Source organism: Cucurbita maxima, unplaced genomic scaffold (genome assembly GCF_002738345.1).
Source record: "Cucurbita maxima cultivar Rimu unplaced genomic scaffold, Cmax_1.0 Cma_Scf00001, whole genome shotgun sequence".
Classification (NCBI taxonomy): Eukaryota; Viridiplantae; Streptophyta; class Magnoliopsida; order Cucurbitales; family Cucurbitaceae; genus Cucurbita; species Cucurbita maxima.
In genome coordinates this window covers 6,739,911-6,762,504 of record NW_019272017.1, presented here as the reverse complement: position 1 = coordinate 6,762,504, position 22,594 = coordinate 6,739,911, and the positions used below count along the sequence as shown (strand labels likewise).

The 22,594-nt window shown below is 33.6% G+C and overlaps 3 protein-coding genes across 4 annotated transcripts in view; 2 read left to right on the top strand and 1 right to left on the bottom strand.

Moving 5' to 3' along the window:
• LOC111486128 (protein LATERAL ROOT PRIMORDIUM 1-like) overlaps positions 1–12,429 on the top strand; it is a 20,622-nt gene extending 8,193 nt beyond the window's left edge. Inside the window, exons 2-3 of the mRNA XM_023133152.1 lie at positions 11,019–11,505; positions 11,897–12,429. Of these exons, the coding sequence (XP_022988920.1) occupies positions 11,019–11,505; positions 11,897–12,337 (928 nt within the window). The 3' untranslated portion in view covers positions 12,338–12,429. The remainder of the gene's footprint in view (positions 1–11,018; positions 11,506–11,896) is intronic.
• On the top strand, positions 6,875–9,274 carry LOC111486144 (aspartyl protease AED3-like). The gene is made up of 3 exons (XM_023133173.1): positions 6,875–7,418; positions 8,138–8,612; positions 8,697–9,274. Exons 1-3 carry the CDS (start codon positions 6,930–6,932, stop codon positions 9,050–9,052), a joined length of 1,320 nt encoding a protein of 439 aa, XP_022988941.1. The 5' UTR covers positions 6,875–6,929; the 3' UTR covers positions 9,053–9,274.
• A 6,947-nt stretch (positions 12,430–19,376) lies between the features above and the next one.
• On the bottom strand, positions 19,377–22,107 carry LOC111485568 (transcription factor IIIA). 2 transcript variants are annotated; one of them, XM_023132500.1, is made up of 6 exons: positions 21,938–22,107; positions 21,318–21,452; positions 20,354–20,636; positions 20,023–20,261; positions 19,792–19,935; positions 19,377–19,711 (listed from the first exon to the last, which is right to left on the bottom strand). In XM_023132500.1, the coding sequence occupies exons 2-6, from the start codon at positions 21,450–21,452 to the stop codon at positions 19,562–19,564; spliced, it is 951 nt and encodes a 316-aa protein (XP_022988268.1). In that variant the 5' UTR covers positions 21,938–22,107; the 3' UTR covers positions 19,377–19,561. The 2 variants fall into 2 exon arrangements, with proteins under 2 accessions (XP_022988268.1, XP_022988277.1); XM_023132509.1 differs by lacking the exon at positions 21,938–22,107 and having other exon boundaries at positions 20,354–20,919.
• Between the last annotated feature and the right edge of the window lie 487 nt (positions 22,108–22,594).

Below are 22,594 nucleotides of genomic sequence, written 5' to 3'. Positions count from 1 at the left end.
TTTTTTTTTTTTTTTTTTTTTTTTTTTTTTTTTTTTTTTTTTTTTTTTTTTTTTATTATTATTCAATTTATATTAACATTTAAAAATACTAAAATATAACAAATTTCTAACCCTCCTTCCATGATTCAAACTATAACTTACACGGATTCAAAACGTATCTACTAGAGAGAAGTTTCCATACAATAATGCTTCGTTCCTCTCTCCAACCAATGTGATATCTCACATACATGATCCTGTTGTTTACTTGTCTTCAATTGCTTTACACACAAATACTATTTTCAACCATTAAATGTAACAGCCCAACCCCTATAGACATTGTCTTCTTTGGGCTTTCCCTTTCGGATTTCTCCTCAAGACTTTTAAAATATGTCTAACAGGTTTTCACACTCGATCCCACATCAAATATAAACAAAATTCTATAACAAACACGACAATACTATTATTACTCGGAAACATTGAATACTATTTATTTTTTTTTTATTTTTTTTTGGTCAATACAACAAACGTGTAAAACCAAAGGCCAATTGATGCGGGGGATAAAGGGTGGGCATTGAGTTAATTAGAAAATTTGTAGGGCATATGCCCTTCGGAGGGGCATGGGAATGGGAATTTGCGAACAGCTGTGGAACAGAAGATTGGAAAGGGAGAGGTGTAGGGGACAAAGGTAAGTGTGTTGTCCACATAAATAGAGGCAAAGTGGTGAGGCAAAGTGGTGATGATATGGAACAGACAAAGGGACCAACCATCAAGGTTTTCATGTCTACAACCTTATGTTATGCTCGTGGGGTTGCCTCTCCCCTTTACATACGATACTATACTACTCTTTTTGTCTCTTCAGTGATCGAGACGTTCAAAAGACCTGAAGATCAAAAGAATTTGATCAACCTTGTGAGATCCCACATTAGTTAAAGAGAGAAACGAATCATTTCTTTTAACCGTGTGAAAACCTCTTTCTAGTAGACACGGTTTAAAACAGGGATACGTAACGAGTCAAAACAAACAATATCTGCTAGTGGTGGGTTTTAGCTGTTACAAACCCAATTCTACGTCACTCAATCTGACCCGATCTATGAATACCCCTATATTGTTGTCTAATCATTTTGATGTTAACGTGGCAAACAATATCTTTCAACTAACTTCACATGGGATCAATTTTCATATCTTATAAAAAAAAAAAAAAAAAAAACATGTAAAATTTTAATATTTTTAAGTAGATGGTTACGTGAAGTTTGTAGCCTCTCATTACTTGATGGGGTCGATTCCCATCTATTGACAAACTCCACTGGACCCTATGTGAGAAAAAATGAGTGACGTTTATTAAGTCTTCAACAAAAAAATGAGCGTTGAAGACAAAGTGATAAAAATAAATAAATAAGTCAAACATATAAATAACGACACTCGAGTTTGTCTTCTCGACGTCTATTCAAGCTTAAACAAGTTCACGTGATTAGATTTCTAAAATTTATTGAAATTTCCATCCGAAAAGTGACTAAATCAAAATATATGAATAAGAACCACTTTATATAAATTAATTAATGATAATAAATGAGCGTTGAATATTAATAAATATTATAAGCTCCCATAACAATATCAAACATAGACTTTATGATAAAATAAAAAATAAAAAAAACTAAATTATTGACAGTCTAAAGCCTATAGATATATTTTTTTTTAAATGGTATTTATTTGTTTATAAATTTTGAAGGAAAAACATTTTGATAAAGGACGGCGAGGTATATGTGCTTGCACGCTCGCACCAGCCGGCAGCCGCCACGATTTGGGAGGCGATTGCCGTCGTCAGCCACGATCATTCTTTTTATTATTATTATTATTCTAAATTAAAAATTAATTATATAAAAAATTTTAAAATTTTTCAAAAGTTCATTTAAAAAATACGACATAAATTTTAAATTTGTGAGACTAAATTTATAATTTAATATAATTTTACCGAACATTTTACCATTAAAAATGGATCTAAAAACATTTTTTAAGATTCAATAATTAAGGCATTTTTATATTTACAATCTTTAGGGCAGGCACACTCAAAAAGAGGATTTGTTGTTTCTTTGTCATTAATGTTCAAATGATATGAATTATCATGTGATTATGTTTTATTTATCCGATGAAATTACGAATTTAGTCCCTAATTTCACGTAAGTATATTTAAGTTTAAATATCTATTTAATTTATGAACTTTCAATTTGAATAGACATTTTTTTAACACAACAAATGTTAAGTATGAGAATTTGAATCTCGGACCTAGAAAAAGATTGTATGTCAATTATCGATAAGTTAGATTCGTCTCTTGAAATCGTACATGTCAATTTAGTTGGTGCCTAAAGCTTATGGTAAGGCAAATAATTGCTCGTAGAAGTAACCAAAAGAGCTTAGCTCAAAAGTTGCGTAAAATTAGGTAAAGAATGAAAGTGAAGCCCAAAACACTCCCAAAAGGACACAACTTTATGTGCGGTGTGTTTCGAACATTTAAGCATTAAAATGTGTAGCTGATAGCCGCATTTTAGCATCCCTTACTCGTTCTCGAACACCTTTGTTTTTGAACTTTCATAAAAGTAACAATGTAGTCATTGATATTTAGTTCATAACTTTAATCTTTGTTACGAAAATCGTATCAAAGTCGAGTGTCATTTGACTTCTGGTCTATATAGTTCAAAGATTAAATTTTCTATCTATGCAGGTAAAAAATTCTATTAAATCTTAGTAATATTTAAGGGACTAAATTGTTATAAATTAAAGTTAATAACTCAATACAAAATTAGTTTTTTTTTTTTTTTTTTTTAACTAATCTTCATCTGTCTTTTGAAAGTAAAAGTATCTATGTTGTCCATTTTAGCTCGTAACTTACGCTATCAGCCTCATGATTCTAAAACGCATCTACTACGGAGAGCTTTTCGCATCGTTTCTCTCTCCAACCAATGTGAAATCTCACAATTCACTCCCCTTGAGGGCCAGCATACTGATTTGTAACAGTCAAAACTCACCTCTGGCAAATATTATCTACCTTGGCTTGTTACATATCATTGTTAACCTCGCAGTTTTAAAACGTGTCTATTAGGGAGAGGTTTCAACATACTTATAAAAAAATGTTTCGTTTCTCTCTCCAACAGACGTAAAATCTAGTGAACCGCATATGTCAATAACCCATAACCACCCAGCTATGTTTCCTTTTGCAAAATTATGTATGATATGGGCCATCAAATTTTTTTTAAAAGGCCAATATATTTTGGGCCCATTGGAGTCATTGGGCTTTGTTCTCAATTCGGGCCCAGCACAATAACTTTACTGATGGGCCTATAATATCCAATACCTGGCCCATGTAATTATTGCCATTAAGAAGAAATGATTGCTTATGGATGATTTAAAAATAATAATATGAACATTTTAAGTCTTTTTATTTTGCTTAATTATTTACTGTAAAATTAAATCAAAATAATAATAATAATAATAATAATAAAGCGAATTTATTATGATTTATTTTAACAAAATTTACTGTAAGAATAATTATGAAATTCACCGCGGAAGATTGTCGGCAGAGTAAAAAAGAGTAAAAAAGAAAAAGGCGAAAAAATGCCCCTCGTGAACCAGAAGTGAATACAATGGAAAATCCTGCAAAAAGCTGCCATCATCCTTTATTTCCATTTATTTATTATTTCTTTATTTAATAAAAAAATAAAAAATAAATGAACTTTTTTTTTTTTTTTTAATTGAAATTTACATTTATGTTTATAATAGAAGTGGTAATCCAAATATAATATTTTAAAAAATGGAGTTTATAAAATATAAAACAAGACAAAAATTTGGAAACAAAAATCAAAACTGCCCCAAAGGTATTATTATTATTATTATTATTATTATTAAACTTCTGATTAAAATTAATTTTATATAATCTTTTCTTTTTTTAATTTTAATTTATTCTATTAAATTGGAGTGAATGATTATGTTTTTTTTGGGGGGTTAAACTTTAATAAACAAATGTATAATAAGAAAATTATGTCCCTTCCAATCAAATCAAAAAGACTAATTTAACATATTTAATTTATAGATCTGTGGACCTAAATTAAAATTATCAAAACTTTTGTAGAAGAAAATAAATATTAATTTAGGTCATTATTTAATTTTAAATTGTACTTCCTTCAATATATAGACTATGGTTTCTTACGTAGTTTTATTAAATATTTGAACATTTAAATTTAGGTATTTAAATATATTTCCCACAAAATTTAAAATAATGTGGGTAGAAACTCTAAATTTCTATTTAATTTAATTAAAAAATTTATCGTGTCGGATTTAAACTTTCAAATGATCTATTAAGTTGAGAATTCAAGAACTCTCTCGACATTTTTTTTGTAACATCCCACATTAGTTGGAGAGTAAAACGAAACATTTTTTTATAAGAGTGTGGAAACCTCTCCTTAGCAAAAACGTTTTAAAAACTTTGAGAGAAAACTTGAAAAAGAAACCCCAACGAGAATAATATCTATTAACAAACCCTTATAGCTTTTGTTTTTTGTTTAATCTCAGACTTCAAATGAATAGAGATATTACCATTCGTTTATATACTTATTGATCCCTTTTTACTTGGCACGTTATTGAGAATCTCGGAATACCTGATTTTGAGTTTGTATGGTTTTGAATCTCTTCGTTATTTGAAATTACAAAAAGGGTTGTTCGTGTTGATGTGATTGAAGTTGTGATGGGTGAGTAGGGGGGAAGCTATGTTCATAATTTGAAACAAGATGAGCAAAAACCCTAATTGGTTGCCTCCCAACACATAGTCGAGCCCTTTCCTTTGCCAAAAGACAAGCCATGTTTGTTGATAATAGTGCAATCACATGCTATTTCATCACACATTTTAACACTTTCCCACAAAACAATATCTTTTTTTAACCCTTTTCCTCAAAAAACTTGGTCCTTTTTCTTTCTTTCTTTCTTTCATCCCTTTAGGTCATGAAATGGGTTTGATGTTGATTTCGTAATGGGAAATAAAGTCTCGTTTCTCGAGCTACTCTTGGCATATTTCAAATTATGTATAAGATACGAAACTCTAGAAAACAACAACTCTTTCGAACAATTTTATAAAAAATATTAACATATTTCAAACTATTACAATAGTGTAGAAACCTCTCATTAGCAGATACATTTTAAAATAGTGAGGTTGACAATGATGTATAACGGGTCAAAACAAACAATGTCTGCAATCGATACATTTAGAGTAAGTTTAGGCTGTTACACTGTATTATCATTCTCTTCTAAATTGTAAAAATATATTTACATGTATCTTTTATTGCATGAAAAATCCTATTACTCCAACTTAATAGTATTTTAACCAATAATATATCATTTAATAGTGTAATTAAAAATAATAATTGAAGAGGAAAGTAATATTTATGAATTGAATTGTTAAAAATAAATAAAAAATAAATAAAAAAATAACGAAATCATTATAATTTGTTAGTATATATTTATAATTTTTGTTTTTAATGTAAGATAGGGATTGGAAGCAGAGATCTGATCCCCAACTCATAATACAAAATTTCAGAATTAATAAATCTCTCTTTATTTGGGTTTTATTCCCATTTCAAGTGGGAGCTTCCCAAGTAAAATGGGCACAAATAGACAAAATAATAATAATAATAATAATAACATTTTTGTTTTTTAATTAAAAGGAATATGATGAAGATCTCACTTTAATTTAATAATGTTTATGAAAAATACCAACTTTATTAATATATATAATCATGGCATTTGAGCCAGATTAGATCTCTTCCGAATAACTTTCATGAAAATGCCCAACAAAAAAAAATGAAAAATGATTTAAGAACTCGAATGGATGGATGTTTAGGATGTCCTAGTGAAATGTTCGACACATGAGTCAGTTCTCAACGAATACGTCCAAACAAGTCAAAATGGTCGATATGTCCTGAGACATGGGACGACATCACCATGCATGGGTTGTGTTGTTGGGAACTGAAATGACATCACCATGCATGCACGAACAATCTTGGATTTTGCACAAACGATGTTTGATAGACAAAGACAAACCTTACCAATAGTCCGACAAAACTACAAATTGGATTAAAAATGCATATGGAAATTGAGTTCTTCTCAAAGTTGGTCATGACTAAATTTATAATTGAAAGAGAGGGATGGGGGGAAGGAGACATGGTGTGTGATAAAGGGGGCATAGGCATGAGAGGTCCAACCATAGAAATATAAATGGAATCCAGTCTGTTACCCAAACACACCTTAGTTTCATCATGATTCCACCCCCACACCATCAATTAAACTATATTATTCTCCCATAATTCTATTTCCCACTCAATTTTACCTAATTTAACTTCTTTTTTTTCTTTAATATATTCAAATTTTCCATTTCACCGTGTTATATCGTTTATAATAATAATGTCCATGAATAAATTTGGTTCATTAGACGGAGTAGATTACACGTCCTATTTCACACTATCGTTGTGATGTCTATATAATCCATAGGACTGGTGTTCGTGGGTACCCGTTTTGTGTAGATGGGAATTCTCCATTTAGATCGAATATCAGAGAGAGTGGAGATAAATTTCTCCCGTTAAATAAATGAGGTTGGTATGAGAATTATATTTTATGTCTGCTTCTTCCTTAAAGATCTATATTTGGAAGGCTTCCCTTTATTATTTGAAAGCTAACCATTATATCAATTAGAAATTTCAACCTTACTAACTCCTTCAATTAAAAATAATACTTCTAATTTTATATTTATATTACATTTTATAGAAATTTCATTTTTTTAAACTTAATATATTAAAAGAAAATTAAAATTTTAATTAATTAAGATTAAATTGTTTCTATAAATGTCTTGTCTCACATTCATCCCCACATACCCTTTCTTCACTTCCACACTCTCTCAGTCCCAAATTGAAGGCATGAAGACAAAATCCCCCTTCCTACTCTCTCTCCTCCTCCTTCTCCTCTCCATATCCGCCGAATCCCTCCACCACCACCATCACCCGAACTGTAACGCCGCCGCCGACCGCAGCTCCACCCTCCAAGTGTTCCACATTTTCAGCCCCTGTTCCCCCTTCCGCCCCTCCAAGCCGCTGTCATGGGCCGACAATGTGCTCCAAATGCAGGCCAAGGACCAAGCCCGCCTCCAGTTCCTGTCCTCCCTTGTCGCCTGCAAGTCCGTCGCCCCCATTGCCTCCGCCCGCCAACTCATCCAGAGCCCCACTTTCGTGGTCCGGGCCAAGATCGGCACCCCTGCTCAGACCCTCCTCATGGCCCTCGATACCAGCAACGACGCCGCTTGGATTCCCTGTTCCGGCTGTGTCGGCTGCCCTTCCACCACCGTCTTCTCCTCCGATAAGTCCACCTCCTTCCGCCCCCTCCCCTGCCGATCCCCTCAATGCAACCAGGTACATAGCCCTGTTCTATTTCAAATCAATTCCCCTTTTTCTTCTCATATTTCTTGAATTTTTCCAACTCACCAATGTGGGGGCATTTAAATTCTCATGATTCTACATTAAACCTTTATTATCGAAGTGCACGCGCTCACGCGCCGCCTGTATCGGTGGAGAAGCCAGATATCCGTTGGAATATTCAATGATTATAAACCTACCTTTATTCACCCACATAGCATTCCCCTTTTAGTTGGTAATATGTGGGGTTCCCCTCTTTATTATGCTTTCTTTGGATTTTTTTTTTTATAAAATAATACTTTTAATTTTATTTCTAAATCCAATAAAATAAATTAATTGAATATATTTTTTTTTGAAAATTAATAAGAACTTCGGATGCCTTTTGTAGAATCAAATCCATGTTCCCACGTGCCAGTGGTGACACGTGTGTCCAAAAACTCCATTCCTCGTGATACGAGCCCCTCTTTATCACGTCAATCATGTAACAAATCAACTATTTCTTAACATTATTTTAAAAGAAAGGAATTAATTTCGGTAAAAGTTAAATAATAAATAATTTATTTATTTTTTAATTTTTGGATTTCTCTAGAATCTATGACTGTCAGTGAGTCACCGACGGGAACGTTCAGTCACGGGCCAAAAAACTTCTTCCCAACAAGACTTATCGTATTATTAAACATCGCACGTTAACGGCACGTGACCCTTTTGTTTATCAGGTACCGAACCCCAGTTGCAGCAGTAGCGCGTGCGGCTTCAACTTGACGTACGGCAGCTCGACTGTGGCGGCGGATCTGGTTCAAGACAACATAACTCTGGCCAACGACTCAGTTCCGGCGTACACATTTGGGTGCATCACGAAGGCGACGGGTAGTTCAGTGCCACCGCAGGGACTATTGGGCCTGGGTCGAGGCCCATTATCGCTTTTGGGCCAGAGCCAGAGTCTGTACCGGTCCACATTCTCGTACTGCCTTCCGAGCTTCAAATCGACCAGCTTTTCTGGGTCGTTGCGTCTTGGGCCTGTGGCCCAGCCCAAGAGGATTAAGTACACGCCGCTGCTCCGAAACCCGAGGCGGTCGTCTTTGTATTACGTGAATCTAATCGCGATCAGAGTCGGCCGGCGAATCGTCGACATTCCTCCCTCTGCTCTTGCCTTTAACTCCGCCACCGGCGCCGGCACCATCATCGATTCCGGTATCGATCTAAATAGATTTTAAAAATATTTTAGACTCAATTAATAAAAATACACTTCTAATTTTAAAAATATCTTTAATTCAGGGACGACATTCACAAGGCTGGTGGCACCGGCGTACACGGCGGTGAGAAACGAATTCCGGCGAAGAATAGGCAACGCAACCATCTCATCCCTCGGCGGCTTCGACACGTGCTACACAGTCCCCATCATCTCTCCCACCATAACCTTCATGTTCGCCGGAATGAACGTAACTCTTCCGCCGGACAACTTCCTCCTCCACAGCTCCGCCGGAACCACCACCTGCCTCGCCATGGCCGCCGCCCCGGATAACGTCAACTCCGTACTCAACGTTATTGCCAGCATGCAGCAGCAGAACCACCGCATTCTCTTCGACGTTCCAAATTCCCGAATGGGCGTCGCCCGCGAACCCTGCTCTTAAACGGCCGTCGTCCGCCGTATTATCTCCAGCTCCGGTGATATTTATTTTTGTTGGCTTTAGAATAATAAGAATGTGTGGTCATCATGGTTTGGTGGGGGGATGGGGAAAAGGGTAAAGTAGTAATTTTGTATGGCTGTTTTTATAGTTGTGTTGTTTGGGATTCTCAAGGTTTTAGCTTATTATATTATGGATGTCTGAAAAAGCAAAGCTTTTTTTCTTCAATTCCAGTGTTGTGTAAGTTTACTACTAATAACCTAAGTCTTAATGACAATTTAATCTTAGATCTCAAGTCCGTTAAAGTCGTTAAACCCTTTTTTAATAGACGCGTTTTAAAATTGTGAGGCCAACGGCGATATGTAACGAGCAAATAAAAATAATTAAAATTGATGTATAAATTATTAAAGGGAATTGATTTAAACTCATATGATTGAAACAAATTTTCAACTAAGAAATGATGATGGGTTTTGATTATTCCTTTCTAAGACATAGTGGAAATGCCAATATTTAGAGAAGTTGACATTTTTTATTTTTAAAAATTTATTTGTATATTAAAGAATTAAAGTACATAAAACATTTTCAAAATAGATTACCCCTTGGATTATCATTTATGGCAATTTTATAAAATAAAAATATTTTTTTACACAAGAAAAAAAAAAAAAAAAAAAACTGAAAACAAACCCATTCATTTTTTGGTCAATTTTTTAATAATAAAAATAAATTTTTACTTTTCATATTATAAAAAAAACAAAAATATAGATAATTATTATTTTACTCAATTTTTATTTATTTCTTAAAAAAAAAAAAAAAAAAAAAAAAAGTATAAAGCAAAAGGGTTTGAAAAGAGAGGAGGAGCATCCAAAAAAGTGCAAGCTATAAGATTTGTAGGGTTAATTCGTTTTAGGGTTTTAATTTCCTACCCCATTAGCGGGTGGTGATGGTGGTGGTGATGGTGGAGATGGTACTACCAGTTAAGTTAGTGGTAATGGTGGTGGTGACGGTGATGGTGAATTAGAGTGGTCGACAAACCCATGTGCTTGTCCCACTACCTTCTTACTCTCCCACCACTCTTTTTTTTTTTTTTTTTTTTCCCTCTTTACGAAGAATATAATAAATAAATATTTAATCATAATTTAATCCTTTATAAATAATTACCTAATTAAATCTTATGATCTTAACGACCATTAAGATTTATAGTTCAATTTTAAATATTTAATTTTTTTAGAATATTTAGTAATTTTATATATATATATATAGAAAAGAAAAGACATATATGCTAAATGGATATTTGATGGCTTGATATCAAAGCTAAGAGGCAAAGGGAAGAGGTGATATGAATTCATTTCCCTTTTGGTTGCCCACTTACCTTTTATTGCCTTTTCCCCTCCCAAATGCTAGTGGTTCCATGTCTCTTTCTCATTTTATTTTCTCTCAAATATTTTAGATTCCAATCCAAATCTAAACCCAACACGTTTACGATAATTCACAATTAGTCAAAATTATTGACTTAAAAAGATTCCAACTTTTGAACCTTTAATCATGAACATATATTGTGCTAGCTAGACTAAAAACACCGATAGACAGGCTGAAGTTTCAAGGTTATTTTTTCTCAGTAAACTAGTTCTTTTCTTTACAAACTTTGTATCTCGAGAATTCACTGATACAACCCTACCCTTAATCACAAGAGTGAAGGTGGTCGAGGCCATCGAGTTTGGTTGTCTCTATAGTTGGCTACTAGCTAGGGTATTCTCTTTCTCTCACTAGAATGCTAGTGGTTTTAAGCTTTAAAGATGTTAGCAGCTAACTAACAATAAAGCTTGCAACTTTATAACTTTAAAACTTAAACCCTTCAATTTCCCTTCCCCCTAACTCTCACTCCCATGGAGATCAAACCCACTCCTTCATCCCCACTCAACTCAGAAACCACCTCCCCTTCTCTTCTATTTAACCACCACCAACACCTCCCCTCCGCCGCCGCCGCCGCCACCGAAACCCCATCTCCCAAAAAAACCCCTGCTTCCACCACCGGCGCCGGGGACCGGCTGAAACGAGATGAATGGAGCGAAGGCGCAGTGTCCACCCTGCTGGAAGCTTATGAATCCAAATGGGTCCTTAGAAACAGAGCCAAATTGAAGGGTCATGATTGGGAAGACGTGGCCCGCCATGTCTCTTCAAGGGCCGATTTTACCAAATCCCCCAAAACTCAAACCCAGTGTAAGAATAAAATTGAGTCCATGAAAAAAAGGTACCGCTCTGAATCCGCCTCCGCCGCCTCCTCCTGGCCCTTGTACCACCGCCTTCATCTCTTGCTCCGGGGAAACACCCTCACCCCTCCACCGCCGCCTCCGACGCCGGTCATTCTTCTGGATCCTCCCCCACCACCTCCCGCTCCACCGCCGTTTCTGCCGGCACAAAACTCCCATGGGTCCAATGGTGTTGATAGGATTAATCCTAAGGTATCAACTTCCCTTAATTCCCTTTTTTTTTTTTTTTTTTAGTCAATAAGTTATTTAAAATTTTTGTAAGATTTCAAATTAAATCAGCAAACATTTTTTACCTTAATTTAATAATTTGAGTTGTAAATTTTTCGAACGGATTCAATCTGATGTAACTCAAATTATTTATTTAATTTATTAAAAATTATTTGTAAGAGTGATCGGATAATAAATAATAAAAAATAATTATATAATTAATAATAAATTTGAATTGGTTTGGTTAACCCATAGTGACTCAATTTATAAAATTTTTATTTATTTAAACTTAACCATTTTTATGAAAGAGACTTTAATTTCTTTATCGAATTTGTAATGTTGAAGAATTAAAGTAGAAAAGTAAAAATGATTGCAGGAGGATGGGGTTGACAATGGAAGAAGAAATGAATCAGATGAGTTATCAGAGAGGAGTAAGAAGATGGTAATAGAGACAGACAGTAGCACACCAGCAATAGTATACAGTGACAAAGACAAGGTATCAATGAGGCCTAAACAACAAACTAAAATGAAGAACAGCAAGAAGAAGAATAAGTCGACGAGGCTGTCGTCCGAGGATTCATTGGAGCAGATCGCCGGGAGCATACGGTGGTTGGCCAAGGTCGTGGTGCGATCGGAGCAAGCTCGAATGGAGATGATAAAGGATATTGAAAAGATGAGAGCTGAAGCAGAGGCTAAAAGAGGTGAAATGGATCTCAAAAGAACACAGATCATTGCAAATACTCAATTGGAGATTGCTAAGCTCTTTGCATCTGCTACCAAACCTATAGATTCTTCACTAAGGATTGGTAGAACTTAACTTCAATTTTTATTCATCCAATAATAAAAATCATATCAATCTCATAAACATATAACTCGTATTAATCTCAATCAATGTAACCTTCTCTTTCATTTTGCGTATAAAAATATCGTTTTTTTAATAATCGTTAGATGTTATTGATGTTGAACTTCGATCTACTGTGAGTTTGTATGAAAGTAGAAATTGAACGAAATTGAACGATATCCGGTCAAATGAGAATGGTGCACTAATATGGTGCTAAGTGTCATGGTCATATTTGTCTAAGGCGTGTTGCCCATGTCGCATGCCCATGATAAACCAAACTCTTTATGTCTTTCCATGTTCTAGTGTTTTACTTTTGTATTTCTAGGAAGTATGGTGTTTCAGCCAAACCCTTTATGTCTTTACATGTTCTGGTGTTTTATTTTGTATTTAGGGAATATGATGTTTCAGAAAAAATCATGTATAGGCCTGTCAGACATAAAATGCTCATAATTACAGTGGGATATGACTAGTTGTCAACTTCTCCCTACCAAAAGTTATATACTGTGAGCAATTGTTCTTACTCTCTTACTTACATATATAACGTCTCTTTCAAAATCTCTCTTTCAAAAATTTCTCTCTACCCTCGTTTACTAAAACCTTCTTCTTAAACCTAGGCGTTGTTGTTACTCTCGTACTACATATATAACGTCTCTTTCAAAATCTCTCTCTGCCCTCGTTTTCTAAAACGTTCTTTTTAAACCGAGGCTAGAGGCTCGAGCATACGTCGCTTGGCTATAGGTGACGTAAGAACGAATTGACTTAGCTCACTTGTCGTTGGAAAGTGAGTGCCGCACAATCGCAAGTCCACTGCTATCAAGAGTCCAAGTGAGTGTCTGGTTTGTAAACAGCTTAGACAAAAGACTATATTAGAGTTTGTCGAGAATCTCGTTAGGGTTCTCGGTATGTTGTAGGTAAAGGAAAACGATTGCATCAACGGTCCATTTGGATTTGGTTGTCCATTTTCAGCCTTCGACCAATTCTAGCCTAATCTAAACTCGATCTTATAATTGGGGCCTTAGGTCTTGGACTCGATCTTATAACTAATTTTCACCCAATAAATCTTTTATTTAGTAATTATGATAATTTAATCTCAAATCTATAGTTTTTGAACTCTAAAATTAATAAACATAATTTCAAGGAAATAAAAAAAATATATATATTAAAAAGAATTATGTTTTCAAGTAGCCCAGAAGAGAAAATGGGCCTTCGGCCCATTAAAATTTGCTTATTGACCCAATTGAAAGCCCACAAAATTTGGGTGACATCACATCAATTTTCACATGATGTTTAACATTTTGTAATTTAGATTTTTAAAATTATCTAAATTAGTGTAATGCAAACGATTTAAAACTCCCTCAAAATAAATAAATAAAAGATTTAACTATAAGATAGTTAATGTAACTTAATAGTAAAATAGAGGAAGAAATGGCATTAAAAATATTTTTAACTTTATTATGAGATTAAAATTTTAATTTTCAAATTAGCTACAACAATCTTTATTTATGTGGGTAGATATATAATAATGTCACGTCCATCACATCATATATAAATATAAATATGAATTTAATACCGTGGTAAAAGGTGGCCAAGTTTAGAAATTTCTTCCGATTAATCATATACTATAATTAGATAATATATACATATAACATATATTTCTCGACTCTCATTTGCCAGATATTTTCTTCTCATGAATCGGTTCGATGTTTCCATTTTTAATTTAGCTACTTCTAGATATATAAAATATCACTTCCATCATGTAATAAAAATCTAAATTCGAATACCATGCCAATTTACGATGATTAGGAATATATATTCATTTTTGTAAAAAAAAAAAAAAAAAAAAAAAAAACGTGCAATATATAAATTTTATATTTTTTTTTTAGGGAGTAAATTTTATCTCCAATTGAATTTATAATTTAAATTGAGTGATAATAAAATATTAAAATTATCCATTTTCTATTTAATATAAAATTAGAGATTTAGAATTTTATTACAATGCAACTAAATAGAAACACCATAAGAAGAAGAAAATAAAAGCATTACCAAAAAGACTTAGAATAGTAATAAAAAAATTATTTTCATTATTTTCACATTTCTTTTAACCTTCATTTTCTACATCGAATATAGTAAAGAACTCTTGAAATTAGNCTTCAAAAAAAAAAAAAAAAAAAAAAAAAAAGATCGCCGGCCGCCGGATGGCACAATGTTACTAAAATTTCCGTCATAAATCGAAATTATCGACGCCGACATCGGAGGGAGAAAAGGCGAGGATGAGGAGCGCCGCCATGAGTCCAACCGGAAAGAAGAGAAGCACAATCGGAGGGGGAGGCAGCGGCGGAAGAACCAACGGCAGAACTACCATCGAGACCGCAACGGCGGCGAGGATGAAAATGGACACTAAATTGAAGCAACGTACCATAGCTATTTTCCGGTGGCAGGAGATTGTATCATGTCCCTGAGCGGCGGCGTTGAGTGCGACAAGAATCCGATGAAGGCGGCGATTTTGGATTTTTTGGAATTCTGGATCGAAGTTAACGGAGGCGGAGAAGTTGTGGTGGGTGGGGGTTTATATAGGCGTGTGGACATCTGATTAACTAAAATTAAAAAATAAAAAATGGAAAAAGCGTTTTTGGAGGGCGGCGCGTGCATGCATCTGTGTGACGATGAAATGAATCACCGCCGTTTGATTTTCTACCTTCTGGGACCCACAGATGCGTGTTTTCTTTGGTTTTAAACTCTTTTCTTTATTTATTTAATCATATTAATGGGAAATTAATTTTTATCTTTTAATAATAATAATAATAATTGTTCATTGTACCATATTAAATTTTAGGCTTCAATGCTATCCACATGCATATACATTTAGCTTTGTCATTTCTGTTGATATAATTTCTAACGTTTATTTTAATTAATTAATATATTTATGTCCCTTTTAATTTATTAAAATCAAAATACTATTTTAGTCAATATAATTGGTATATTTTTAAATATCTGGATAGCCCTTGTAACCGCCCAAATCAAAACTTTAAAACACGTCTGTTAGACACATTTATAAAGAGTGTTTTGTTCTCCCCCAACCAATGTGGGATATCATAATTAATGGTATCAGTGTCAGACATCAGACGATGTGTCAGCCTTTTCGCTATTCTCCGAAGGGGGTAGACACAAGGCGGTGTGCCAGTAAGGATGTTGGGCTCTGAAGGGGGGTGGATTTAGTGGCGGTCCCACATCGATTGGAAGAAGGAAAGAGTGTCAGCAAAAACGTTGGCCCAAAAGGGGGTGGATTATGATGTCTCACATTGGTTGGGGAGTAGAACAAAACTCCATTTATAAGGGTTTGAAAACTTTCTCCTATCAAATGTGTTTTAAAGCATTGAAGAAAAGCTCGAAAAGAAAAGCCCAAAGAGTACAATATTGCTAATGGGTTGATCTGGCCGTTACAATAATAATATAATATAATATGAGACACAATGGCTTCTTCATTTATTTTTGTCTTATAGTGTAAAATTAAATTAAAAATTGTGTACTAAACAACAAATCACGTAATATTCCACAAATAAAATACTCAAAACTTATTATAAAATTATTTTATTTTTCAAGGACACTTAAAGTACCTAAGTACTTTTAAAAATTGTAAAGTATTTAAATATTATTAAATATAATTATATCTCAAATAATGAAGTATTGGAAGTTGAAATTTCGCTTTTTGTATATATTAATATGGAAGAGAGATTTATTAGGATTTTTGTAAATAAATTAAAAAAAGACATATAATTAAATAAATTCATTGAATAAAAAGCCTACAAACAAAACAACCCCACACTTCATATCATAAAGTAAGTACAAAATCTTGTATATATCCATATTTCTTTTATTTAAAATTCACACAATAATGATGTAATATTAAAATATATATATATAATATTATTGCCTAATTTTTTCAAACGGTAAATATATTCCATTTTTAATTTAATATTTAGTTAAATTTATAAATTATTCATTTTAATTAAATAGATAAGAATATCGAAACCTTAAATCTTCTCTAGTATTTTAATAAATACTCATAAATATTTTTAATTGAATTATGAATATATTAATTAATTTTATAATGTTTTATTTAAATAAATATCGGTCATATTATAGAGATATTTTATCAATAGTTTCATCTCGATATCGACATGGACGTTGACATATTAATTCGTAAAAATTAAAATAATTTATTTTTATATATATAAATTTTTTAAAGAAAAACACATTGAAGCTTCTGGGTTTTCAGTGATTCGGTTGGTTTTGGTTTTATTTATTTCCTGATGGGATTTTGGCATCCGTTCTTTGTATCATAAAATAAATTATGGAAGAAAACGACGACGTTTGGGATGCGGACGTGTCAATAACACCATTTATTAATAAAATAATTTAGTTAAATCTAAATATTGTCTTTTTCAAAAGAATGAATATTAAAATTTTGGTGTACTTGTACGGAAGGAGAATCGAACAAATTCTTAATATTTGGATTCCCTTTTTATCTTTTTCATAAATACATATTTTATTTAGTTGATCTAAATTGATTTTTATTTCTATGATTTTTAGCGACTAAATTTATAATTTAATACGAACTTTATATATATATATATATATATATATATATATATATTTATTTAATTTTAAAATTTTGATAGAATAAAATTCTTATCCTCAAAATAAAAAAAAAAAAGAAAAAAAAAGAAAGAAATTACAAGTCAAATTTGGCATGTTTTGGTAAGATGCAATGGCACCTACTAACCTTTCCAATTTTCCCCAATTTTCACCGTTTTTCCTCCATCCTAAATTAGGGTGAATTTCATATTTTTGGATAACCATTTTTTCCTCTAAATTTATTGTTTTTTTTTATTGGCTGAAATTAATTTTAAAAAACTATATGAGTGGTCTCTCTACTCATACATGGTTTATAACGTCATTATTTTTAAAAAATTTAATAAATATTAATTTGTTATTATTATTTTAAAGAGAATAATACTTGGGCATTTTTGTAATAAATATTGACTTTTTATAATTTGTCTCTGAAAAAATAGACTTCCTTAATGTTTTTAAATTCATTCAATGTATTTACTACAAAGTAAAATCCAATACTTTGCTTACACGCCATGCTTTTCTTATACCATATTTTTAGATAATAAAAATAAGTCACGTTATAAAGTAATTCCTACTTGTTTGTGTATATATAGCTAAGTATCAAAGTATGGTTCGTATGTTAATAAAAATTTAATATATTTTTTATTTTATTTTTCTTTAATATTTATTTGTTACAACAGAGGTTGGGATATAGAAATTTGTCTCCATTAATCCAACTGTGTCAAAATAATATCTTGGTGAATGATGTGACATTTAAAAAATAAAATAAACAAAAAAAAAATATGGTAAATATGCTGTGTTTTAATCCAAGAAGGGTTAGTTGGTGGGAATTAAACAACTTGATGGAAAAATGAAAAAAAAAAAATAGTATAAAAATAGAAAAATATGGTTCTTTTAGGGTGTTGCTTGAAAACGACATATCGTCTTAGTTCAATGCATAAGTTTGGGGTTCCCCCCGTTTTTCGCAAAATTCCGTTGTGGCGGCGCGTCGCACCCACACGAGCGGAAACAAGTGGGTAAAATTCCGTTCAATTTGCCTTCTTTTCTTTTCGACGATTCACATGTTAATTATCCATGCATTGCATTTTTTGGTTTAAGGTTTTTTTTTCGTTCTCTATACAAGTATTTATAAATATAAAAATCAAAATGGAGGATAAAACCGGTACCGAAAAATTTAGTCTCTAAAATTTCAAAAGAGTCTCGGAGATTGAAGAAATGTTCTAAATGATTTCTCATCTCATTTGAATGTCACTTAACCTAACAATATATTGACATGATGGTTAATGTGCTTAGTAGACTTTAATGATGTTGCTTGTTTTAAGTGGTAGATGACTTATGTGATAGCCTATTCTCTTTTCTTTTACGACCATTTCCACAATCTCTACTAACTGTTGTTCAACGTCAGTGTTATTATAAGTCTAGGCTTCTGTATTCTCTACTCATTCACATCCTAGATCTAAATGAAGAACATCTAGTTCATTTAAACCTTATAAAGTTTTTCCCATTCCAAATCTAGTTCCTCGTCGAGCATCTTGTTTGATGGAATGAGAATCAACTTTCCTTGTCTTCAAGAATCAATGACGCGTGCTAAGAGAAACGAGATAGGATAAAAGTACAATTGGTTAGAGGTAAAGAACGAGAGAAGAAGAGAGAACCCATGTTATCAAATGCGAACGATCAAATGAGTTCGTGGACCATTTTAATAATAAAAGTGTGATGTTTTTGGTTTATAAATGGTAGTAGTGTTCAATTTTGATTGGAAGGCTTTAAGTTGGACGGACAAGTGTTTACATGAAACGTTTGGTTTCCTAATGGTTGGCCATTCAATCATATGAAATTAATTGAAATACTATCATACATTCCCCTTCCCTTCACCTTTTGGGCATATTTGGTATTGTGATGTGTATATTATATGATGTATAATTTAGGCATGTTTTTTTTTTATTAATTAAAATATGTTATAACTTTTAACAACGGTCAAACTTTGACTTTGGGTCGAGCTCGAATCAAACTAAAATTGGAGTTGGATCCACCTACAAACCTAATGGTGAGACTAAGATTCAAATATTCATTTACCTATATATTCCTCGTGGCTTATAAATTTATAAAAATTCTAACCAAAGATTCTCACACGTTTCTCCAAAAGGTTCTTTTTCTTGCAATTTTGGGATGCCAATATGTTAGGCAGGCAATCAAATGAAATGGGAGTCTTTTAGATTCCATGCACCACGTTATGATATGAACAATCAATGTCCATGATTTAAAGCCCTCACGTCTTGTTTAACTCATAGAAACCAAAAGAAACACTTCGTGGAACAGTAGACGACTGGCCATTGCTCGAGGCCAAGAAAAAGTTCATAGAAACCAAAAGAAGACGTAAGAATTTCTTCAGGAACCAAGAACTCCAGGATTTTACTGCCAATGAACACAAAAAATACACGAGTCTTATATTTTGCTTGTGGTAAGGGGAGGGATCACAATGTAAAATACAGATTCTATACATTTAATGAACAAAAGGGGTTGGCTCCTTTCGAGTAGAGAGGCCTACAGACAAAGCAGACAAGACACTTAACATTCCTCATCCATCATGATGAAATCCAACTCACTTGGAGGGGGGGTAATCCTCTTCCTTATAAGCATTTCAACGGTTGGACGGATCCTTTTTCTCCCTCCCCTTGGCTTTGACCGGAATTGTTCATCAGCTGCTTCAAAATCCCCCTGATAACAGAGTAACAACACGCTCCCCTTTTAACGATCTATCCAAAGGTCATTATAGAGTTAACCAAATGAGAACTTACATTAGTGTAAACATGCTGGCCCTTTTTCTCATGATTATCTCGAACATGCTTGTAGCCAAATCTCATGCCACAACCAGGGAAACCACAAGCAAACGGTTTTTGTCCGAGATGCACGACCTTCATGTGTTGGTGGAGATTTGAAATCTGAGAGATTAATAGCAACAGAATATGTCATCCCAATAGCTCAGCTAGTTTCACCAATTGAAGAATTTACGGAGTCTGGCTACTTACTGTTGAAAAAACCTTACTGCAGCCCTCATGCGTACAAGGAATTGCCCCTGGTGGACCTTCACTTTCATGCTTTTGTCGTAGATGTTGCTTCATGTTCTTCCTCAATTTTTTTTCCCCACAAATCTCACAATTTATGTATTGGTGGCAGGACTGCATATGAGCCTGAAGGCATTTCTTGTTGGTAAATGTTTTCATGCAACCCGGTTCAGCACAATATGCCTCTATTGAGTCTAGCTTAACTAAAGAATAGGAAAATTTGAAATTAATACATAAATATGTTAAGAAAAATTGTCAAAACTAAGTGATTATAAAAGTTTAGAATAGAACTAACAATGGGAATGTTCATGCTTTTGCAGTTGAGAGGCATATCGGAAAATCTTCCCACATCCATCTTCAGGGCAAACAAATTGCTTCTGACTTTCTTCGGGAGGAGCACCTCCTTCGTGGCATTCCTTTAAGTGTCTATTTACACACGATATATATGCAAATTCACGACTACAACCTTCAATAGGGCACTTGATTATCAATCCTTGATGATGGAGAAGGTGGCGAGTCAAATGATCCTTTCTTCTGTAACTGGCTTCACAACCATCTATGGAACATATATATGGCCTCTGCATTAGAATAATGCAATAAAGTTGGTCAGCTTCTGAGTGTATTGGCTAAAAAAAAGCCTCTTCCCAGCATTCTCAATTACTAGACTTCAAACCTCAAACTACTGTAGCGTGACCGAGGCCCACTTGATGGAGCTTCTCAGGAGGTCTCCCAACCTGATACTGGTCCAATCAAGTGAGGAAAATGCAGCCTCGTGCATTTTGGAGTTCTTAATGTGGGATCCAATGCTTCACGCTCATATATCCAGGATCACATTATTTCAATATATTTAAGGAGTTGTTCCTGCAAAACTAATCAACTTCAATGCAAGAAAAAAAAATTGAATTGACATGAAGAACTTTAAAATAATTCATAATCAGATAGACAGCCATGTAAACAATAAATCACACAGTTCCCTTCAATCCCATATTTGAGAAGCGGAAAGGGTAATTGGAACCAAAAGCAAGCATCTAGATGACCATCGATACCCTCATGAAGCAAATTAACCACCCACCAAAGAATCAGGATGTATATTCTGCATAACTATTAGTATATTGCACTTGAAATAGATCAAGCTTGAATGCCTTGGATGATAAGTATGCTGGTGAATCCATTAGCACACAACTAGCAATATAGACGTGAAATAAACTACACTTCAGTACTATTTCCAAAGAATCACATGATTAAGTAAAAGAAATTACCTCAAGCGAATGGCTTTGCATATGTTGCTTCAAGTAAGCAGGTTTTTTGAACTCAGCGCCACATTCCTGGCAGATATTGGATTTTCCGTTTTTTGTCCTATCACCTCCTTCATCATTATGTTTCCCACTCTCCATCTATAAAATGAATAAGGTAAATAAATAATGCATTCAAATAAACAATTTGCCTCCCTGTCATAAAATGAATATTAATAAATCCCTTTTGGTAAAACTTAGAAAACCTTCGTTTCAAAGAGTCAATCGGGTTCCAGGATAAAACCCTAATCTGTCTAATAACTCCCCTAAAACAGCCCCAACGCAAACAATAACTCCCAGCATGAACTTATTCTTTGCCAACTTTGAATGAAAACCTAGATCCCAATCTATGCTCAAATCCAGCCTCAATCAGTCAATAACGATTTAAACGAACAAATTCATAGCCTATGTAGACTCAATCGAAATCTGAACAGAACACAACACTAACCCTCCGTTTCGTTGACCCGTATTCGGAAGGATTTCAACTTAAAATCCACCGAATTCCAAATTCACCTAACTTGGAAGTTGATTGAAAGAATCCAAAGAGAACAAAGGAAGAAGAATAAAAACACAAGATCCGGACACACCTTGAGGACGTGCGTCAGAGAGATGGAGTGGCTGGAATGCCAACAAGCAGCTGCAACGGCAACGAGGTTAGGAAGAAAGAGGGTCGAAGGTACAGTAATTGCAGAAATAGCTACGTCCACCACTGAGAATTCAGCTGTGTTGCTCGGCTGCTCTCTTCGTCCCTCTGAACTTTACGAAAGCTATATATATACACACACTTAAGGGGTACAAGCCCTAGAGAACCTCATACGTGGACGGTGGACCGCTACACTTTTTGAGCCCAGGCCCAATAACTCTTAATTGAATAATATATATATATATATATTTTTTTTGCCTTTTGAAACAAAGATAATGTTAATTCTTTAATTCTTAAAAATATCACCTTTTAATATTTATATAAAATCAGATTAAATATTTAAATACTCACTCCTACAATAATTAATATAATTAGTTCATAATAATAAAGAAAATTATTGATTCATGTTTGATATAATATGTCACGGCACAAGTCCACCGCTAGTAGATATTGTCTTTAAATTTTCTCTGAGCCGGAAGAAATTTCCACATCCTTATAAAAAATATTTTATTCTCATCTTCAACCGATGTGAAATCCCATAATCCACCTCTTTCAGGACCCAACGTCAACGTCCTCACTAGCACTCGCGGATCAATCAAAT